General features: G+C 41.5%; 1 protein-coding gene across 1 annotated transcript; it reads right to left on the minus strand.

The window, feature by feature from the left end:
* Window positions 1-250: 250 nt before the first annotated feature.
* On the minus strand, window positions 251-4,729 carry LOC113057229 (calmodulin). The gene is made up of 6 exons (XM_026224462.1): window positions 4,599-4,729; window positions 3,691-3,721; window positions 1,786-1,929; window positions 1,587-1,693; window positions 1,383-1,518; window positions 251-1,223 (listed from the first exon to the last, which is right to left on the minus strand). The coding sequence occupies exons 1-6, from the start codon at window positions 4,599-4,601 to the stop codon at window positions 1,195-1,197; spliced, it is 450 nt and encodes a 149-aa protein (XP_026080247.1). The 5' UTR covers window positions 4,602-4,729; the 3' UTR covers window positions 251-1,194.
* Between the last annotated feature and the right edge of the window lie 2,447 nt (window positions 4,730-7,176).

The following is a 7,176-nucleotide window of genomic DNA, read 5'->3' on the forward strand; positions in this document are numbered from 1 at the left end:
CCTCTAGTGGTAATCTAGAAAAGTCTTTATACCGAATGCATGCGTGATGCTTTAAAAGTGTCTAATAACTTCGCTATTATGGTGTATAACACTAGGTTTTTGGTACAGCATAAACACTCCAAACATACATAAAAACAACTACCCCCTGATAAACACTAAATAGTAAGCTTCTAAATAGTATGTAGTTATACTCAATGGAAAAACGACTGGCAACAATTGTCATTCCAGAGTACTTTAATGAGCTTTTTTCTTTTTTACATGGAGGCCTCACCCCAATCCTATCCTGTGAATACACAGTCTTTTGTCCAGCTGACTCAGAGACGCATTGAATAGTGATTTACAAATGAATCATTTCAACCATTACAATAAATATTGTAAACATCTCGGTTAACATAGTGGTTTCAAACCACTAAAATCAGCTCTGGGATGCATAACGATTAACATTAGAGATTTTAATTAGAGGGCTAGAAGACGCATCGCAAAACAAAGAAACTTTTCAGTATGGGTAAATAGTAAATTTTATTGGAAAACAAATATACAACTTGGAATGGACTATCTGAGGCAAGACAATGCCATTAAGTGGCTTAAAAAAAAAAAAAAAAACAGATACAAAGTAAAGAAAGCAAAAGAAAACTAGTGTGGATAAGTGAATAAGACATTAAAAAGCATTGTAAGATTCAAATAAGTTCTTGGTATAGAACAGCAGATACAAAAAGAGTTTATGTATGAGTATCTTGTAGATACACCCGTGTCTTTTTTTCTTTTCCGCAGTAGTGCAATGCTGAGAAATCTCATATATATATTATATACTTTGTCCATAGTCCATGCAGAGTTACTCCTCTACATTGATGCCATGCCAGCGTCGCTGCCAAGAGACAACCAGCTGGCAGGTCTCCACTCTTGCTACGCATGAGGAGGGCAGACAGACGTGACGTGAGGATTTTTTTTGCACGTCACAACCCCCTCTTCGTGGCAACAAGCACCTGATCGTGTAACCGCATCGCCACTCCAAAAAACACGATGACAGCAAAAGAAAGGGACATGAGGACTGAAGATCCTATGCAGTTTACATGCAGTTCCTTTGGACAGCCGGGACGAGGAAGGGGAGGGGACTTAACGTTTTACAGATAAATTAAACAAAACAAAAAAAAAAGGCAAATTATTTATAGAAGAGAGAGGATCTGTACAAGGCCTTCATTTCGCCGTCATCATCTGTACAAATTCTGTGGAGACAGAGAACGTGTTATGAGTAAAGTTAAAGATGAGTAAAGTTAAACCCTGACAAGTGACATTCTGAGTGGCATCCCGCCCACAGTGGAACCCTATTGACCCAAAACCATGTTTTGTTCTGCTTTTATTGAGAACAAGTAGTCATAACTCACCTTCGTAGTTAACCTGTCCGTCTCCATCAATGTCTGCTTCTCTGATCATCTCATCAACCTCTTCATCGGTCAGCTTCTCTCCGAGGTTGGTCATGACGTGACGCAGTTCAGCCGCACTGATGTAACCATTCCCATCCTAAAGCACAGGAAATCCAGGTCAGCGACTGCACGGGACTTTATATTCTGGAACGGGACGAGCTTTACCTTATCAAAGACACGGAACGCTTCTCTGATCTCCTCCTCGCTGTCTGTGTCCTTCATCTTCCTCGCCATCATGGTCAGGAACTCGGGGAAGTCTATCGTCCCATTTCCTGTGCAGAAGGCAGAATCATTTCATTAGACAGGCCCCAGCTTTTAACATTCAACACTTGGGTCGAGGATGGATGCGTGCAGCGGTCCTCACCATCAGCATCCACTTCATTGATCATGTCCTGCAGCTCGGCCTCTGTTGGATTCTGTCCGAGCGAGCGCATGACCGTCCCCAGCTCTTTGGTCGTGATGGTGCCATCGCCGTCCTTGTCAAACAGTGAGAAAGCCTCTTTGAATTCTGCGACGGGAGACAGAAATATGAAACAGGAGCTTGTATTAACAGAATCTCACACCAATAAACAAACACTGACAGAACACAAAGCCACACGGAGGAACCAGTGGGGCCAGTTCTGAAGAAGGGATGCCCTTCTTTACACATTCACTTCCAAAACAAGCGCTTTCAGATATTAATGCAAAAGAAGCCATCGAGCATTTAAAGTCAACATGAAACATACGGACTTTGTTTGCATTAACAAATGTTCCTGGTCTTAATGAACGATTCATCAATGCCTGATGTTCAAAAGAAAACAAGCGTTTTAGTTTTTTGGCTGACATCATGAATCCAAAAGGCTTCATTCTCAAATAACAGCCATTTTTACAATCAAACCAACAACATTCAGATGTATAATTGCGTTCGTTGAAATTCATGCTGCTGCACTAAGAAAACCGGTGTAATTTTGGAAGCCAACAGGCTGCAAACCAAGTTTCACATTGGCTTGAAAATATATAATAAGTGACGCAACTAGAGAGAACAACAGCAAAGTTGTCCATACTCGTAAAGAACAAAACTCTGCATACACGCCCGCATTGCTACAATAGTTTGTAATTATCAGTTTGTTACGCAAGGCACGTGTAGAAAGAACATGTGTGCCACCCAAACTAGAACAGGCTTGAATGACTAAAATGGAAAACAAAAGTCAGACATCAGTTCCTCTTAAGAAAAAAGGGTGACGTATCTATGTAAAAATGCCGCTGGCTGCTACAACAGCGAACCTTACCCTGCTTCTATGCTAACCATCGACTACAAGGCACGGTTTCTATTGAGATCCAGCACCCAGTTCCAATGGAGACCCGCTGAACCATATGGAGATCCAATGCTGTGAACCCCATTGAGCTGATACAGGATCTAAGCTTCTAGAGCAGCATGGAAACACTGCCGTGACCTCACACGATCTCCAGAGAAACACACTTCTGTGACTACGTCTCGATGGATAAACCATCATGACCTCACTGTCACTATAGTGACCGACCACAATGACCGAAACGCTTTCACAGCCTTTCTGTTTGAGGCTCTCAACGGTAATCGCAAAACCACGATTAAAACACGAGTCAAAAAACAAAAGCCGCAATGCATGTGTCCTGGAAGCGGGACGTTTTCACATCCATTTTCTTCCAAAGCGTTTAGAATGGATTGGATGGCCTTTGCATGCAACACCAGAAACACAAACCCCAAAACATTTCGGTTGTCATAAACGAGCACACTAGGGTTCAGAGAAAAAAAGCTTTCACAAATGCACAAAAAACTAAACACTTGGGCACTAAAGTTACCTAAAACTGCATTATGATGAGAGTAAGAACATCATGTCCCACTCATACAAGTCCATCATGATACTAGAGCCTGCAGTATCAGGTCATAAATGACTCAAACTGAACCAGCGGCTGGTGAAACCTTAACTTCACGTCAAAGCCACAGAGATGTTCAGTCCAACAGGGGACACACCCTTGCAGTCACTAACCCTCTCCAACAGAGAAGAGGGAGTGTTCATCGAAAACTACACCTAGCCCCGGGAATTACTCGTTCACTTCGTCTTAAACGCTGCTGTTACAGGCTTCCCACCACAACAACCGGTCCATTCATTCAGGCAATGTGTCTCGCCGGAGTCTCAAGGCTCGCCATAAAAGGAAATAAGATAAATCCACGGAGGGAGGGGGGCGGAGAAGAGGGGGAAAATCCACACCACCGGACCACGTGCAAGTGGACAGGACGGGGATGTCTTACCGGCAATCTGCTCTTCTGTCAACTGGTCAGCCTGCAACGGAGAAAAAGAGAAGACATGCACTGAAAACAAGGATGACACCTCATCTAGTAATTTACAAATCAGCTCATCAGAAAACACATACTGATCCACTATTAACTGTTACATTGGTGGCTTAAAACACAGAAATCAAGAAAGATCTGATTCTCTTCTGTTAAAAAGGAACAATTCACCCCCAAATATGACAGGAAGGACAGTCTCAGTCACCATTTGCTTTCATTTATGTGAGGGGAAAAAGGCAATGTAAGTAAACGTCGACTGAGACTTTTATTAGACCCTTACATCTCCTTTTGTGCTCCAAATTAGGAAGTCGATCAGTCTTATGGATTTGTAGCAAGGTGAGAGTCAATAAATGACCGTTTTTCATTTTGGGGTGAACTGTCCCTTTAAGACCAACTGCAGAAGGTGGCGCAGTCCTTCTCCGCTGCTCGTTAAAAGTATCTGTACTGCTCTATTCATTTAAAGACCGTTGAATTAAATGACCACAGAAGTCAAATGCTTTCCATATGAGTGTTTGATAACGAGCATATATTCAAACTTGAGCTAGTGCGAGAGAAATACGCCATATTTGCAGCTGACGCGCCTGTATTCGCGATCAATGAAGCTTTTCCGAGCTGTTGCTTTGAATTATTTCACGTTACAGTAAGAACTGAATATTTATCTTAGTTAACTGATGTTTACATAAAAAATAAATGTCCACGCCTACACAAAACCAAGGCAGAAGACTCCAGATCACTCCCATACAAGACAATTACATACAGACATTCTATATCAAGGAACTGTATGCTGACAGTAACTACTTTAGATATGCTGACTATAACAGCTGCATTTTTTCACTATATAAACAATGACGTTATAAGTTTTTACTCACCATCTCGCTGTTTTAACAGATGTATCTCCACACAGAACAACAGTCCGCAGCTGGCAAACAAACAGGATGCACTCAAACAGAGCTTGACGCGCCTTTAATGGTCGCCTTTAAACTCCTCCCCCTGCTTTCTCTCCATCCGCCAGCACACTTCCTTCCCTATCAGAAACGATCGTCAAAATGTCACTATTGTGGTGCTTAAACGTTCAGTACAGATTACCGTGGATTTTGTACGATAGCGACGTGTTCAAATCGCGAAGATGTGCTATATGCAGAGAGGTGGACCTGTTTTGAGTGGAACTAACTAACCGGCGGACTCATACATTCTGCTAAAATGTGATGCGGCAGCAGCAGTACTGTACTCTGATTGGTCCATTCGCAGCCGCAATGCGTCACTCGCTAAGATCCCAGTAGAACTGCATTCCCAGCTAGACTCACTCACTACACATCAGGGTCAGAAATTAATCAGGGCTCGTGGCAGGAATGCAAAGGAAGTTGGCAAATTTGATCAACTATTTAAAATATTATGTGCGGAAATCTATGATTTAATATTTTAGATAATGTAGTAATATTTTTTTCTAGGCATATCACATTTATTATTGGTTGAATGAACATAAATTATGATGCAATGAAAATTGGCTTGAAAATGTTGCCCATTAATGATGATAATTAAAAAGTGAATGTTTGACACCTCAAGTCATCCACATGGAAATAAAGTAACATTTAAGCATCACGTGATCTAAGACACATGTAAAGGTTTTATTATTATTTTTTTGATGATATAAAGCAATCAAGTTAAAATACTGTTAAAATTGAGCAAATGATTCACTACTATCATTTCAAGTGGCAAGCACTGTGGAAAAGCCTATTAAAGATAAAAAACATAACGGTCAACCGAATATTGTGAATATTGTGGTGAACTTGTCGTTATCAATGCAACTTGAAGAAAAATTTGCTAAATGTAGAGGCCGGGCATATAGTAGGCTATAAAGCATTTCATGTAATACTATTATGCCTTTAATGTAATCAATAAAATAAAACATGGTTGAACCGATCCTGCTCTGTTAAAAGGATTTGAACATTAGTTATGGAGTGCAATCCACTTTATTTCTTTATCAGATTGATTTGGCAAGGTTGGCCCACTGCAAGCTTTGCACACAGTCAGCCTACAATGTTTTATATGGCATTAAGAATAAAACATTTAGAAGTATTGGAAATTAAAAGCCCCCTTGACGATTCATTTCCCATAATACTAAGCTACATATAAATCAACTGAAGTATAATCAAACTCAGCTTGATTGCAATTAATCTGTATGGTTATGGAGATATAAAACATCTCACTGTATTAGATCTATAGCTCCTCGTAACAGGTTTGTGCAAGTGACTGACGGTGACTGATGTTTGTATGCTGTCGGCGCGCATGCAGTCGAGTGTAACATCAGCTGAGACAGTCTGATCTAGCGATACGTCAGATGTGGCATAAGGAGCAGCAGGTTTGTGGGCACACGTACAGTACAGACGCTAGGCCTGCTTGTGCTCACTGAATGCATGGAGTATCTGATGGCCTGCTTCTCTATGCTTGACTGCCTGGCTCTCTCTCTCTCTCCCACTGGCCACCTGTCCCTGGACCAAACCCAGGGAAGCTGCAGGTGGGAGAGAGTGGAAACTCCAGGGTCAGTTTGAGAGTAACCAGGCCTTGTAGCAAAACATGAGGTTTTTATCCATGTGATGAAATTCAGGGACTAGAGTTGTCCTTGACACCACTGACTTTCACTACATGGGCAAAAACAGTTGAAACATTCTTCAAAATATCCCCTTTTGTGTTCTGCAGTGGAAAGAAAGCCTACATGCGTAAGTTTTCCCAAACAACAATAGCTTTCTGCTTAAGTACCGAAGTACAATGCAGTGTCAGAGAAACTAACTAGCAAGTCATGACTATTTCCTTAAAACAGGAAGAAACTTTGTCATAGATTGTAATTGAAATCATGTTGGATAGAACGTAATGACATCAAGCAGGTTGTGGAGTGAAAACTTCTGCTAAACAATCCATTCAAAATCAAATTGATATCAAATTGTCTTGTCTTGATCCTTAGCTGGGATTGTGCCGAAGGCGTCTTCGTAGCTCATACACTGCTGTTAGATCCAACAGACTTCCAGAATCTTTGGCAATTTGTTTCCATGCGAGCAATCGATGGATAGGGTCTTGGCATTCACGTGTGTGAGACGATGCCTTTTAAAGTTGTCTTCAACTTGTTCCGCCCAGGGCTTCTTTGGTGCACAGCAGTGTACCTTCCATGTTGGTGGTTGTCAGCACCAGAGTAGTTTATATGGCAGCCAGGTGCTGTCCATCAGTCACACGTGGCCAAACCACTGCAAGTGTCTTTTCTGTATCACCTCCTCGATTGTGGATTGGTCACTTCATTGTTGTCATACAGTTTAGTTTCGAAGTCGGTCAAGCCGAGTTAACCCCAAGAGACATTGCATTTGAAAGTCCTCAGGTTTCTTGATTTCCTTCTTCAGAAGAGTCCAAATCTCTGATCCATAGATTAGAATTGGAATGATCAGGGTGCGGAAAAGACTA

This window comes from Carassius auratus, chromosome 38, assembly GCF_003368295.1.
Source record: "Carassius auratus strain Wakin chromosome 38, ASM336829v1, whole genome shotgun sequence".
Lineage (NCBI taxonomy): Eukaryota > Metazoa > Chordata > Actinopteri > Cypriniformes > Cyprinidae > Carassius > Carassius auratus.

Bases quoted from the DNA above. Each gene is read 5' to 3' on its own strand.
- LOC113057229 (XM_026224462.1), bottom strand. The intron at 1,930-3,690 runs GTAAGACATCCC...CTCCCGTCGCAG, and splicing joins GACAGAAGAGCAGATTGCCG to AATTCAAAGAGGCTTTCTCA. The intron at 1,224-1,382 runs GTGAGTTATGAC...CTGTCTCCACAG, and splicing joins CGGACAGGTTAACTACGAAG to AATTTGTACAGATGATGACG.